This window comes from Camelus dromedarius, chromosome 6 (genome assembly GCF_036321535.1).
Source record: "Camelus dromedarius isolate mCamDro1 chromosome 6, mCamDro1.pat, whole genome shotgun sequence".
Lineage (NCBI taxonomy): Eukaryota > Metazoa > Chordata > Mammalia > Artiodactyla > Camelidae > Camelus > Camelus dromedarius.
In genome coordinates this window covers 74,657,306-74,672,427 of record NC_087441.1, presented here as the reverse complement: position 1 = coordinate 74,672,427, position 15,122 = coordinate 74,657,306, and the positions used below count along the sequence as shown (strand labels likewise).

Genomic DNA, 15,122 nt, shown 5'->3' with positions numbered 1-15,122 from the left:
TTAAGAAATACATTAGAGACACTAGAAGTGGACACAACATTGTAAACTGAATGAACTTCAACTAAAAAAAAACCAAGCAAATGGCAAAAAAAGGCCAAAAAAAAAAAAAAGAAAAAGAAAAAGAAATAGCACTAGAATTGTATGAGTATATAATACCATTATTATACCGATATTATACGTTGATTTTAGATTTAAGGCATACAAGTAAATCTCAACTTCAAATTTCTACAGACTGGATGAGATTATATCAGATGGAGTAAAAGTGACACACAAACAAAAAGAACCTCTCAGTTAATCCAATATATTCAACACTGGATTAGAAAGGATGAAGAAATATTCTTTATTGCTCATATTGACATAGACAAAAAGTCAAAAGCATAATATTAAATCCTACTTCTTTGAAGGTATTACTGGGGGAAAATATTCTTTTAAAAATTATGAGTGTATTTTGATTCAATTATTTTTATTGCTGTGGTGTGTCTACAGAATAGACATCTGGGTAACATCAGATTGGAAAGGAAATAAAGGGAAATTCACTAGTAATCTCTGGGATAACACACTAGAACACTTCCACATAGTGAGATTAGAGGGCGGAGGTAGGAGAAAAAAATCAATACCAAAGTTTTTGACTATAGAGTCAAGTAAGTTAACATTTCTTTTTAAATTGTTTTGATTTTCTCTGAAAGTCTATTAGCAAAGCAATGATCTCATAAAGCCTACACTTTGGGGGAAGTTAACTTATATGGAAGATATTAATCCAAAAATAAACTGAAAGATTTTTTCCCAAAGAGACCGCAGATCACACTCCCTCTTAGGTTCAGGAACATTGAAATTGAGCTGCTATTTTACAAAACTCAGGGAATTTCACCTGTGAGGGGGTGAAGGTATCAGCAAAGGTCTTAAAGAACTGAGGGAGTAATGCGGTTGCTAAGTAATTAGGTTGCTAACCACACTAAATAAGAAAAAGGAATTAAAAGATTCAGAAAATTATAATAATTGAGTCTAAATCAAAGAAAAGTCTTAATTATTATTTCAAAAAAATGTCATCAAGGGTTTAGTCTTGGACAGAGGGCATGGTTAGGAGAGTTTGATTAGGTGTCCTGATATAGAATACTTATCATGGCTGCATGTTAATAAGCAGTGATTGAATTTCAAACCATCTTTCTCCGTGAGAGGGGAATCATTGTATTTAGAAGGAAAAACGAAAGCAGTAAATCAGATTAATGAAGCATCACAGTATGGATGAGAAAACAGGCAAATAAAGGTAAACAGTAAGTCATGCCAAAACTTGTGGCTTTCTTCCAAATACTTCTGATTCTTCATTAACTAATTGGCAATAACAAGCTAAAACTAATCAGGTCACTATGTTAAAAAAAAAAAAACAATGAAAACAACAACAACAACAAAAAACCTTTGGTTTTTAAAAGAAAAAGTGTAGAACTGAAGTGAGTAATACAATAGTTCCTTATGATTTAACTTGTCCAGCTCTTTCTCTGCAAACTGGTCCCTTCACCCTGCTTGGTCAGGTCTCCTTGGGAAATTGGGGCACAGAATTTAAAGGTTTTAGAAACAGCTGAGTTGATGACTTAGACTCTCATTGAGGAGCAATGTTCATTCATTCATTCAATATATTTATAGCTCCTGTTATGCGCTGTTCTCTGTCTGGTGTTCACAGAACTCACATTCTAGTTGGGGAAGTAAATAGAAGCATAATTATAACATGTCAGGGGACAATCAAAGTGCTAAGAAAGGAGACAGAGGTGGAATGAAGGATGCTTTCTACAAAGAGATGTCAGAATAGACCTGTCTATTTTAAAGTGATTTCTGAGAAAGAGCCTACGTGATGTGAAGGAAAGAGGCAAGTGACTGCCTAGGGGAGCATTCCACGTGTATATAACCTGGTGCCAAGACCTTAGGACAGATCTGAACCAGGGGAGAGTGGAGGAGACGATAAAGGGAGTGAGGAGTGGGGGGGGGGAGCCTTATGCATCATGGGAAACCTTGTAGCCCGTGGTTAGAGCTTCAGTGTTATTTTGAGGGAAACAGGAAGCCATTGGTGGGTTTTGATCCACGTGGGACAGGATTTACTCATATGAGTACTCAGAACTGTTGTCTAACTCACAATGAGTGTATGGGCATAAATAAAAGTAAAATTTGCTTTTCATCAAGATGCCACAGATTACAGTAGGGATTCTCAGAACTTAACACCTTTAGAAATATTGTGATGAGTAACACATAATTTGGAAAGAGATTTGGGGTGATTGCATTCTCAAAGCTTTTCTCATCTTATCTCATTGGGCCAAAAGTAAAATGCACTAAAAGATTAGTAATATGTATCTTACAGTTAATGAGAAAAGTAAATATAGACTTGTCTCTGGATAGTCCCTAATCTAAGCATAACAATGTTAAGGAAACTCTTCAAAAATTAGCACACTAGATCTGAGGAAAATCTTGTCAATAACATTGGGAACAAAAGACACAGATTTGGATGAAATATTTAAATCACTGAGTGATCAATAAATTGTTACTATTTACTACAAGTAGCATATAATAACAACCCAAGATTTGTATATACTAAAACATTTAACTCATTAAAAATTCTAAAGGATTATTTCACAAAGTGAAGATGTTTGTTTTAGTTAAAGCCACATATGAAACTGAACTCAACCTAAAACGATTGTCTCCACCTCCCTTTCAACACAGGAACAATTACACTGTGGATAGGAAAGCAGAGGAAACACACATTGGTTGAGTACCTATTATAATATATTCGATTACTTTGGAAGGGATGTTCTGTATATATCTTTTAAGTTCATGCTGTTTAAGGCCAATGTTTCCTTACTGATTTTCTGTCTGGATGATCTATCCATTGATGGAGTGGGATATTAAAGTTCCCTGCTACTATTGAATTACTGACTACTTCTCCCTTTAGGTGTGTTAATATTTGCTTTCTATATTTAGGCACTCTCGTGTTAGCCTCATAAATATTTATAAATGTTACATTCTCTTTTTGGATTGACCCCTTTATCATTATGTAAAATCCATCTTTGTTTCTTATTACCTCCTTTGTTTTAAAACCTATTTTGTCAGATATAAGTACAGCTACAAAAGCAAAAGTAACAAAAGCGAAAATATACAAGTGGAACTACATCAAACTAAAAAGCTTCTGCATGGCTGGGTAAACCATGAATAAAATGAAAAGCAACTTACTGAATGAAAGAAAATATTTGCAAATCAGATATCTGATAAGGGACTAAAATCCAAAATATATAAAGAATTTATACAACTCAATAGCAAAAAATCCCACACAATCCTATTTTTAAATGGACAGAAGACCTGACTAGACATTTTTCCAAAAAAGACATACCGATGGCCAACAGATGCATGAAAAGATACATCACTAATCATCAGGGAAATGCAAATCAAAACCATAGTGAGACATCGCCTCACACCTGTTAGAATTCAATTATCAAAGTAGACAACAAATAACAAGTGTTGGTGAGTATGTGGAGAAAAAGGAACCCTGGGGCACTGTGGGTGGGAATGCAAATCAGTGCAACCACTACGGAGGCTCCTCAAAAACTTAAAAATAGAACAATCCCACTTCTGGGTATTTATCTGAAGAAAACAAAAACATTAATTTGAAAAGATATACACACCTATGTTCATGGCAGCATTATATACAATAGGCAGGATATGACGGCAACCTAAGCGTATATCGAAGGACGAACGAAGAAAGAAATTGTATATATATATATATGTGTGTGTATGTGTGTGTGTGTATACATATACACACATATATAATATTCAGCCATAAAAAAGAGTGAAACCTTGCCATTTGCTACAACATGCATGAGCCTTGAGGGCATTATGCTAAAGGGAAATAAGTCATTTAGAGAAAGACAAATACCATATGATCTCTCTTTTATGTGAAATCTGAAAAAAAAAAAAACAAAAGAAGACAAAAACACAGCAACAGCAACAAAAAACAAAGCAAGCTCATCCACAGAGAAAACAGTGGTGGTTGCCAGAGGTGGGAGTCGGAGGATGGGATAAATGGGTGAAATGGGTCAAAAGGTAAAAAAGAAAGGAAAAAAATAATGCGAGGAATAAAGTTGAAGTCCTAAAAAAATATTCACACACACATACACACACAAGTTGCTAATCATTGTCATTTTCACTAGTTCTTCCCTAAATCTTCACTACTTGTTTTCATTCCTAAAGGGGGAGGCAAGGCTCTTGAACAAATATTCACTAGATAAACTGAGTGGGAGCAAACCCTGTGCTTTGGCATGACTGCAGCAGCTCCAGCATGCAGCACACTTTGTGTTACCATAATGGGAACTCAATAAACAGCTGTTGATGAGTGAATGAACAACAACAAGAAAAAAGCGACTATTTAGGTGTCAGATCCTTACGGGTCCAGTTCACTCACAGTCTCCTCCAGGAAACTGCCCCCAGTCTCCCCAGACTGTCCCCTCGGGGCCCCTGCACCTCTCCTTGGGCACCTAAAACATGTGGCCTTGTGAGGTCTTCTGTCTCCTTCCAGATGCAAAATCCTTGAGAACGGGGAAATGTGTGCTAGTCTTTCTAACTTCCACACACCAGGCCTGACAAAGAGAAGGTGCCCAACAAAGGTGAGATGTCTGAATAAAGGCTAGGGCAGAATCTTCATTGGACACGAGAAACAAGAGCGTGTCAAGTATTTGAAGAAAAGAATGCTACCAAAGAAAGCCAGAGCACGACTGAAAAACAAACTTCCGTGCTTCCCATTTTTCCAGGTACAAGATTCAGATTTCCAAATCTCTCCACATTTTAGGCCAGTCTCACTCATGAGCAGAACCGAATGACAACACAGCTTTCCTCGTTTCAGTGATTAGCACTTACGCGGAGCCCTTGACTGCCTTCTACAGAAACGGGCATTGGCGCAGGACATAGGAAAACGAGAGGGACACGATTTTGACGTCACTGTTGGACAAACCCTCTTTCATCCTGACAGCACTGGTCGGGGTGGTGGGGGGCAGTCTTACCTGTTCTCCTTTGTCCCCTTTCTGGCCAGGTGAGCCCGGAGCTCCCGGTAATCCTGCTTCTCCCTGAGCAGAGATGAATTTTGTATTATCAAATATGCTGTTCCCTTGAACTAAAGGCAAATAGCTTATAAAGAAGAAGCGGACAATAGGAAGATAAAGCTTTGCTCTCCTGGGAGCCGATGCTGGTCCCTCGGCCAGGAGGCCTGTCTTCCCCAGTCTATAAGGCGCATTTCTCCCCCTCTGCCCATCACCATTCAGCATCGTCTCCTCCCTGGCACCTGCCACGGCTAGGACAAGTGCTCTGCTTCACGCCCCCCACCCCCGCACCTTGGACTTGCCTTTCCCATGGAGCTTACTGCTCTCTGGAGGGAATGTAAGTTTCCCCTAAACTTCCACTGCCCCTCCTCCCCGCTCCTCCATTCAGGAGGGAGCGTGGTCGCAGGATGCATTAAGCCTCAGAGCACGTATGGAGACACAGAACTAGGGGACCTTCTGCTCTAGGAGCTGGGCCAAGTTTTCCCTCCCTCCCGTACGGGCATAGAGGAAAGCCAGCAGGAGATCACTCAGCCTACGTTTAGCACAGGCCTCTGAGGGCCATTAATAGCGACAAAAGACAAAAGGGGATGGTACAGCTCAGTAATAGAGCAGGTGCCTAGCATGCGCAAGGTCCTGGGTTCTATCCCCAGTACCTCCATCAAAAATAAACAAAAAACTAATTACTTCCCCCACCAAATTAATAAATAAATAAATAGGAAAAAAAAAAAAAAAGAATGAGAAAGAACATCCACAAAAGACATTCCTGTAAGTCCACGGGCCCAGGCTTCCTGACCAGGGAGATGCAAGCCACACAAATTCTCTGAGTCCCCTGCATTCCTCATACGACGTCTAGCGGAGAGGAGAGCTGGGTGGATTTCTGGGGCACAGGACAGATACAGTGTCCACAAAACAAAGACCTACTCCTCCATACTTTTAAGGGCAGGCACTGAGTTTCCTTCAGCTGTGAATTCCCAGGACTGAAGCCTCTTACTGGCACGTGTCAGGTCCTGATCCTTGCCTGCTGTTCAGGTGTTCCCTGGTTATTCTACCTCGCACCCAGGAGAGAAGGACGGATGGGCTCAGAACTATCCAGATCGAAATCCAGAAAAGCTGGATTCCTCATCCCCCTTTTTTAACCTCCCCCCCTCCCCCCAGGAACTGAGAGGCTCAGGCACCTAGTTCAACCAGCACTAAAGCGCCAGCCGTGTTCTGCGCATCAGGCCCACACCCGCGGGTCTGGCTCATGGTGCGGAGTGGCTTTCCCGCAGGCACAGGGTGAAGCTAGCATACCTTGCTGGGGATGCACTGGCACTGGTCTGTGAGGTCCTGCTTGGCTGGCAGATATGCAGACATTCTACTGGCATGAGCGGGTACTGATGGTGATGACGCAGGACGTCCAAAGCCATCCTGCTCTGGGCACTAAAATCCAAAAAGAGGCTTTAGGAAATGGGGTCCATTCCTAACATCCTAGCCTTCCCAGCCCTGACTCCCACCTCACTCAGCACGACTGGAGTTCCCTGCAAGTCTGCCTTCTAATAACTAAAGGCTGACACCAGCATGTGAAGTTCATAATGACTTCGCTCTTTCACTGGCCCCCTACATTGTTTTTCACACTTGACAACACACTAGAAACGCATTTAAATGTGGGTTTGGGTGAGAAACTCTAAAACTGTGGTGGGTGACTTGATGGCAAGTACTGTCACAGCAAACGTTTACAAGAATTGCATTGTTCCAAGAAAATAATTTATACAAATCACATCAGCATATGTATTTGGGGGAGCAAATTTAAAAGAGTGTAATTCGAACTTTTAAAGCATCATTTACTTTTGTGAACAAAAAAATACTGCAAACCGTATCAGTAAACAAAGGATGCTCAAACCAGCAAGTCATCAGTGGCTGCCGCCACCCCCCCAGTGAAGACAAGCCTGCAGCCACTCACAGTGGTGCACCCTGAGGGGACTCAGAATAAGAAAGGGCAGGATCCTGGCCCTGGATAGCTAGGTGCTTGTCAAAGGAATGAATTCAATGAGCCCAAATGTTTGCTCCCTCCCATACCTAGAAAAGCGCTAAATTCTTTAACTCTCGTGATGTCTGGTTTTCTTTAGTTAACAGGTAATCTTTTTATGTTCTGACTACCTGGTCTTTGTGGTAAAGCTCCTATATATCCTAGCTCCTCCCCTACCTCTTCGGAGCAGTCCCTCGGAGCAATCTGAGAGGCTGTCATCCTGGCTAGAGTCCTCCCGCCAGAGAAAACATAACTCTCAACTTTTAGGCTGCGCATTTATTACAGTTGACAGTTTACATTCTTTTCTATTGAAGTCTAGTCAGTTTACAATGCCGTGTCAAGTTCTGGTGTACAGCATACTGCTTCTGTCATACATATACATATATTCCTCTTCATATTCTTTTTCATTATAGGTCACTACAACATATTGAATATAGTTCCCTGTGCTGTACAGTAGGATCTTGTTGTTTACCTATTTCATATATAGTAGTTAGTAACTGCAAATCTCGAACTCCCAATTTATCCTTTCCCACCCCCCTCCCCCTGGTAACCATAGTTTGTTCTCTATGTCTGTGAGTATAAAACATCATTTACTTTAACAAGAGGATTGTAAAGGGATGTAAAAGTAGAAAATAAAATCTTTTCTATGCTCTAAAGTGGTATATATTTAATCAAAGTATATTTTATTCCAGTCCATTGTCCTTTAAATTCATTCAAAAGCCTCCACTGTAAGAGACCAGTGATGATTTTTATACTTATCCAGTGGGTTCAGAACCTGTGGGGCCACATAAGGTGAAATTTGGTTACAAAGCAAAGAACTCTATTTCTGTTCAAAAAAGTAAATCCAGAGAGTCTGAAGAGGATAAATGCATCCTTTGCTTTCAACATCATTTACGGTCTGTCACTCTGAATCTGCAGTTTCATGCATTTGCAATTTCCTGTCTGAATTTGCACTTTGAGGGGAAGGATTCGCACATTACTTTGTATACTTTGCATACTTTGAATGCAGGGAAAATTATGGTCAGGATACAAAATTAAAATATCGTCAGTGGTCATTTATTGTAGTGAGATCATGGTCGATAATTATTTTCTTCTTTGAAATTACCCGCATTTTCCAAATTTTATGTAGTAAACATACACAACTTTTCAAACAAAAAAATATTTTGAAAAATGGGTAGCACACTAAAGTGCAAGAAAAATATCACCTGGAAATACTGTGACTAGTTTCCTGTCTTTATCACTAGTTCTATCACATGACTCTCTGCTGATTTAATGATCAGCTATTGAGTTATCTTTAAGTTTCCAAGTCCACGAGTCTAAAATTTACATTAGAATGAAACAAGATTATCACCAAAGCAATCCATGTATCTCATATGATTTGATATGATTTTCTAGCCAGTTCCTGCTCTGTGGGTTCTCAGTTAGATAATCAAGATCCAGTTTCAGCTTACAATTTTGCTCTGGATAACTGATTTGTTATTTTAAATTGGGGATTTAAATGACTTAAAAAGCATGTCTCATTTCCCTAATGAGACATTCAGATGGCCAACAGGGACATGAAAAGATGCTCAATATCACTAATTTTCAGAGAAATGCAAATCAAAACTATGAAGTATCACCTCACACTGGTTAGAATGGCCATCACTAAAAACTCCATGAATGATAAATGCTGGAGAGGGTGTGGAAAAAAGGGAACCCTCCTATGCTGTGGGTGGGAGTGTGATTTGGTACAACCACTGTGGAGGACAGTATGGAGATTCATTTAAAAATTAAAAATGGATTTGCCCTATGATCCAGCAATCCTGCTCCTGGGCATACATCCAGAAGGAACCCTAATTCAAAAAGACACCTGCACCACAGTGTTCATAGAAGCACTATTTACAATAGTCAAGACATGGAAACAACCTAAATGTCCATCAACAGATGACTGGAAAAAGAAGATGTGGTGTGTTCATGTATATATACATACACACACAATGGAATACTACTCAGCCATAAAAAAGAATAAAACAATGCCATTTTCAGCAATATGGATGGACCTAGAGATTATCATACTAAGAGAGGCAAGTCAGAAAGGGCAATGCAAATATCATACGATATCACTTATACATGGAATCTAAAAATATACAAATGAACTTACTTACAAAACAAAAAGAGACTACAGACATAGAAAACAAACTATGATTACCAAACGGGAAAGGGTGGGGAAGGGATAAATTAGGAGTTCGCTATTAACAGATACAAACTACTATATATAAAATAGATAAACAACAAGTTCCTACTGTCTAGCACAGGGAACTACATTCCATATCTTGTAATAACCTAAAATGGAAAAGAATATGAAAAGGAATATATGTATATGTGTATAACTGAATCACTATGCTGTACACCAGAAACTGACACAACAGTGTAAATTAACTATACTTCAATTTAAATTTTTTTTTTAAATGAAAACAGGTCTCAGGCTTCACTATAAACCTGCTCACACTTTCCAAAAAAGTGCCTAAAGGGAACAAAAGACATCCAAGTAAGGCCATCTCTCCTCATAAAACCTCTGGATTTGGTTTGACACATACTCAGTTAATTAGCCCTCAAAATTTCAATCATGTTTCTCATTTGTTTTCAACAAATGTTGCTGACTTCCTCCCTCTCTTCATATTTATTCTTCACTCTCTCTGTCTGCAGTCATGAAACTTGACTGCTTCAGAAAGAGAAAATCTAATGAATATTTATAGACTATCCTGAATTAATTTTACTTTTGAAATATGTTATAAAGTATTAATAACAAAAAGCATGTCTGATTTGATATTACAGGACAAAATTAGATCTTTAAGCAAGTACATTAAAATTTTCTGAGTTCAAACATTTTTTAAAAATACAGTGTTGTCAGAACTATGGCAGATACACTTAAGTAGCTGCTATATAATAATTTGCATTCTAAAATACGCATTTCCATTTGTGAAAGGCAGCATGTTTCTATTTCCTGTGAACCATTAACAGAACAATGAGGTTCCCCCAAATAATTATCAGCAGGTACATGGCAGTTGTTTGTTATTTTTCTATAGTTGGAGATGAATTCCCACCTCACTTTCTACTCTTTAAAACTAAATATCTTAAAAACATGATTACAATATTTTCCACAATGTGTGAGGCCATGTCACTGCTTTTAATTAGCAACGTCCTCCATCAGATTCACCACCTGTACTTCCTTAAACAATCTTCTCGTAATTCAAATTGTAAATGTCTATTGTGTGATGACACAGAGGAGTGACTATTGGTCAAGAATGTAACATTTGATACGTCCAAACATCATTGTGATACTTTTCAATCAGGGAAAATTATTATTTTAAAAGCTCTTACAGCAAAAAAAAAAAAAGTATAATAAGTAGAGAAAAACTTCTGGAGAATTCACATCTTCGAGATTTAAATTTGTGGCTTCAGGAAGTGTAGGTACTTCACGCCTGCAGACCAGCACTCTGAATTATCTTTTTAGATATTTATAGAAAGCTATCTGGCTGCCTTTCATTGGGATGAGAGCTATAAACTGGATTGGAGATGTGCCTTATAAAACCAAGTTATATAAGCAAAACATAATTTTGAGAGATTCAGTTATGCTTTGAGTCAGTCAGTCATATTATTAATCTGCTACCCAAAGTGAATGATAAAAGTTAAAAATATTTTTAAATACTCAACCATCGATGAAATTTTCATATAATTTTTGATGGTAAGTGTAGAACTCTGGGAAATCAAAGATACAAAGTATAACATTTTCACCTTTTAGTTTTTTCCTACATTCTTTCTGTAAGGCTTTTTGGAATTAATTCGTTTCAAATACCTTTCTGTCCCATGTATGCCCTTGAGTGGTTAAGTCAACAAACCAAGAAACAACATTTTGACTATCCTCTACCAACAAATTGCTAGGAATAAAAAAGAAGGGTACAAAAGTATAACGCCCCTCAATGAGTTTAAAAGGTAGTTGAATAAATTAAGAACATATACAACTCTAATGATACAAGGTACACACACGCCAATGCAATGAGAGACATAGAAAGTACTGAATTCATGTATGACTGAAGCATTATTCTGTACACCAGAAATTGACACTACATTGTAAACTGACTATAATTCAATAAAAATATATATACATAAAAATGAAAGCAAAAAATAAGAAAGGAAATTATTGAATACAGTATTTTTTTTTTAATGGAAGATTGGTACAAGAAAGTAATTGTTGTAGGGTTGGGTTGAGAATATGAAAAGTAAGAGGCTAAGAAACTGAATCTATATTTTGTCATCAACAGGGAGTAACCAAGGGCTTTGAGAGGTAAGTAGAGGGCAGAGAATGTGCCTTCAATCACGTGCTATCCTTGTGCCTTAGCACAATGTCTAGCAGATCAATGTTTTTGAATAAAAAATGTTTAGTGGAAGAGCATAAGTGAATCTACAAAGCAGTGATTCAGAGACTTATTCTGGTTATGCTGGAGACAGGGAAGGCAGATGACAAGACAGCGCAACAATCCAGGCATGAGGTCAAGGTGGACCACGGCAGTAACAGGAGAGGAGAAGATGCAGATGACAAATCTCTCACAAAGAAAGCTGTCCCTGGGGGGAGGGCGGAGCTCAGTGGTAGAGCGCGTGCTTAGCCTGCATGAGGTCCTGGGTTCCATCCCCGGTACCTCTATTAAATAAATGAATAAAAATTAATCTAATTGTCTCCCTGGCTTCCCCACCCCCACCAAAAAAAAAAAAAAAAAAAACCGGTCTGATGGGTGAGAGGCTAGAAGAGGGAAATGAGTGAGTGTAATGGACAATCACTGATATAAAACCTGCCACTGGACAAGGATGATGCCACAGCCAGAATATGGTTTAGGGAGAAAGACATACATTCTCTTTTACTTACGTTGAGTCCAAAGTAAGGCCATAGCACTGTTTCAGGATGATACACTGGGAGTAAAAGTGTGACAAGAAATGATGTGAGAGCCCTGCAAGGGGGTCTCTTGCTTGGAACAGACTGCTCACCTGGCTTCAACAGAGGACAGTCAGCGCTGCCCTACATGTGGACCCCAGAGACCAGGCAAGTGCCTTCTACGGTTTCACACGCCAACAGAAAAGACACTCACCTTAGTGTCTGAGATCTCGCAACATGATTCTTGGGCGATGATGTCTGAGTTACAGTAGATTTTAAGCTGGTGAAGTTCAACCTATTAAAAAATGAGTAATGAGACATATCATTAGTTTTGGGTTTTTTTTTCGAAATTCGCATTCAGGCATTTGAGAACCACAGTAATTGAACTGGAAAGGAAATTAAAAAAAAAAAAGCTAATACAAATAAGTTACCGGCAGGTGTTCTGAATGTTTTTATTTAATTTAGGATTCATGATTTTATGGACCTTTGAGAAACAGAACCGCAGGCACTGAGCTGGATCTGTATATAAAGGAAATCATGTAACGAAAGCAACTGCAATTCTTTGCTCCTAGTTTCAAGCATTAAGGAAAGAAGTATTTCATTAAAGAGAGAGAATGCACTGCAATAAAGTATGCTCACAAAATGAGCAATGCTTCAAAGTAAAAAATTCTGCAGAAAAAGTAAAATGAAAGGTTTGAGCACGTGACGGAAAAGGCTTACGTGCAGTCCCAGACCTCCTGGTAAAAAGGCCCTGAAGCAGATGCCTACTTCCCAAGAAGAAAAAAAAAAGTATTTAGTATTTATCTATTTTCCACGGATTCTTCCTAATACCTATGGATTTTATATCACGTTGGCATACTCTTGAGCAAGACTCATGATCTTTTTACAAAAATAACTGATTCCTCTATTTGCTCAGCAGGTTGACACTTCTTGGCATTTGGACATGAGATTCATAGTAATTCAAGGAAAATACAATCATGCCTTTAAGTGCAAGATCAAACAACCACATAAGAGAAAGTAAATGGTACAGACCATTGACAAAATTTCAATATAACAGAGGCGCTAAGTGGGCCATTTTGAATTAGTTTGTGGTTGTGAATTTCAGCGTTTAATTCATAATTAATCTAATGACGACTTGCTGTATAACATAGGTAAGTAGGGTCCCTTTCCCTCCCCCCCTCCGCCCACCTTTCTCTCCTCTCTCTCTATCTCTGTCTCTCTCTCTGTCTCTGTCTCCTAATGTAACAGAGCTAGATTACGTACTACTTTGAGGTCAACAAGTACTTTTACAGAAAGCTCCGACTGTAATCACACAATAATTAATCCTACGATACCAGAAAGCACATATCTGCAGCCAGTTCTGAATCTGGACCCCAACGCCAAAAAAGCACGAAACAAGGAACACAGCTATTGCTGTTTCTCTCCACAGAGATGAACCAAATCAGCTCAGCTCCTAGAAAGCGTTAAGAACTCCAGACACCTTTTCAGTTTGTGAGCAGTGTAAGATTTCCAGCCAATGCAAAATTCTGAGATGAAATGAGACCTAACAATTTCTTTTCTATAACTTTTTGCAAGATTATCGAAGTGAACATTTATTTATGAAGTTTAAATACACTGTCTTACATAGTCTAATGAAACACCAGGTGGTAATATACCCATTACGTAGAAAGAAGAATGAGGAGGCTCCAAATTAATTAATATTCTTCTTAACTGAAACTAATTGATCATCATCACTGTTATCTAAACAGCCAACAAACACTGAAATCCTATCATATATCATCCACTCTGCTAGGAAATTTGTATGAATTCTTTTCCTTAACTGAAGATAGATGATCAATTTTTGGGAGATTAGAACCTAATCAAGTACCCATGACATTGAAACTACAATCAGCCTAGTTTCATTATGCTTTTTTTTTTTTTTTTGATTCATTAGTTACTTTAGCATCCATCAGTGACACAGTGCTTTAGAAGAATGCACTGACCCTTGTCACGCAGCATTTGCTTGTTAAAACAAAGAAATCATTTTATCAGTTTGGTCACCTATTTCTCTGTCACCAAAGCACACAGGTAGTATATGTAAAATAAAATCTGATCATTAGAATTTTCATCAATAACAAATCAATAAATAAATGTGCTGTGTCATACTGTGAATAAATAAAACATTTTCACCTTACACTAGATCTTATAAATCACAGAGCTTATATGGAGATAATAAAAAAAAATTAGTTCACTTCGAGTTTTAGTAGGACCAAGAATCTTTGAAAAATAAAATACACATTTTATTTGTTTGTTTAAGTTAAATGGTGACTGCCTCCTTTAAAAGCTCCATCACTGAGATGTGGCTTTAATGTTATTTTCCAGTGAATTAAGATCCCACATTAAACTGTGAAACCATGGTAACACTATAATTTTCACACTGTGTCTTTTCATCAGGGCACACCTGATAGTCTTTAGCCTCAGGTGAAGTTTCCTTGAGTGAGAAGTTAATGAGACACGGGGCACAACTCACAGCGCTCAGAGGCGGAGCTCTGAGCCAGCCCTCGCTCTGGCAATCACGTGTTCCTCTCTCAGTGCCATCTGTTCCCCAAAAGTTATGCATTTATAGCCTCATCCTAACCCTGACACTCTGGTTCTCCCAGTTCCCCACTTTGCTCTCCCTGGTCCTACAAAAGATCAGTTCCAGCCCCCAACCCCTGTCCTTGCACAGGGATGACCGCCACACCCCTCAACGTTGCTAGAATTCCCCTAAGTGGACTCCCTGTCTACCTGCCCTCCACCCACTGCTGGAAGTCACGTCTCTGAGGCTGAGCTTCTGGTCTCCACCTCCTCCCTTGACTTCGGAGAGACCTTTCTGAGGAGTCTGTCTAGGACCACTGTCATTACAGTTACCCCTGTGATTATAATTGGCAGCCACTTTTACCCCGAGGGGCTTAATCCTCCTCTACTGACACAGACTTAGCCTTTCAGACCTTTGAGGCAGGCGTAGCAGGGTTTTGGTGGTGGTGGTGTTTTCCACTCTCTTATGCCAGGGTTGAATGGCATGCCTGGCCCTAAATAAATAAATGAATATACAGAGAACTGACCCCCTGCTATGCATGACGGCACAGGCTCCAGACAATTATCACTAGCAAGTCTACCGACATTC

At 38.8% G+C, this 15,122-nt stretch overlaps 1 protein-coding gene across 5 annotated transcripts in view; it reads right to left on the bottom strand.

Annotated features, from left to right (window-relative positions):
* COL19A1 (collagen type XIX alpha 1 chain) overlaps window positions 1-15,122 on the bottom strand; it is a 319,412-nt gene that overhangs the window by 250,695 nt on the left and 53,595 nt on the right. For all 5 annotated transcript variants that reach the window (XM_010975277.3, XM_031455936.2, XM_031455935.2 and 2 more), the window contains 3 exons: window positions 12,192-12,272; window positions 6,357-6,485; window positions 5,031-5,093 (listed from right to left, as the gene is read on the bottom strand). In XM_010975277.3, the coding sequence (XP_010973579.3) occupies window positions 5,031-5,093; window positions 6,357-6,485; window positions 12,192-12,272 (273 nt within the window). The remainder of the gene's footprint in view (window positions 1-5,030; window positions 5,094-6,356; window positions 6,486-12,191; window positions 12,273-15,122) is intronic.